Source organism: Neopelma chrysocephalum, unplaced genomic scaffold (assembly GCF_003984885.1).
Source record: "Neopelma chrysocephalum unplaced genomic scaffold, ASM398488v2 Primary Assembly neopelma1_192, whole genome shotgun sequence".
In the NCBI taxonomy this organism is placed as follows: Eukaryota; Metazoa; Chordata; class Aves; order Passeriformes; family Pipridae; genus Neopelma; species Neopelma chrysocephalum.
The window spans coordinates 121,054-121,457 of NW_020897854.1; the positions used below are offsets into that span (position 1 = coordinate 121,054).

At 73.3% G+C, this 404-nt stretch overlaps 2 protein-coding genes across 2 annotated transcripts in view; one reads left to right on the forward strand and one right to left on the reverse strand.

Moving 5' to 3' along the window:
• PRR15L (proline rich 15 like) overlaps positions 1-347 on the reverse strand; it is a 2,121-nt gene extending 1,774 nt beyond the window's left edge. The window contains exon 1 of the mRNA XM_027702700.1: positions 168-347. Coding sequence (XP_027558501.1) covers positions 168-337 — 170 coding nt within the window. The 5' untranslated portion in view covers positions 338-347. The remainder of the gene's footprint in view (positions 1-167) is intronic.
• Positions 1-404, forward strand: part of CDK5RAP3 (CDK5 regulatory subunit associated protein 3) — a gene marked incomplete at its 3' end in the record, with an annotated part of 7,328 nt that overhangs the window by 579 nt on the left and 6,345 nt on the right. The window lies entirely within an intron of this gene.

The following is a 404-nucleotide window of genomic DNA, read 5'->3' on the forward strand; positions in this document are numbered from 1 at the left end:
CACAAAAATTGGGGCCACCAGTGGGGTGATGGCCCCTGTGCCCCCCCCAACCCCCTCCTGTGCCAGAGCCAGGTGGGACCACCCCCGACTGGTGTCCCCGGGGTGTCCCGGGGGTGTCCCCGGGGTTCCCACACCCCGTCCCCACCTCGGACACCCCGTCCCTGTACCTGCTGCTCCCACGCCCGGGGATGTCCCGGGGGTGTCCCGGCCGGGGGGGCGCGGGCAGGTGCCGTTCACCTGCCGCCCGTCCCGGTGTTCCCGTCAAGGTGAACCCGCGCCCAAACCCCTCCTGCCGGAGCAAACAGCGGGGCCGGGCCAGGCTCGGCTGAATATTCATGACGGGGAGCGGTGCCAGCGCCGCCCGGGTGGCCCTGGGTGGCTCTGAGTGGCCCCGGGTGGCTCTG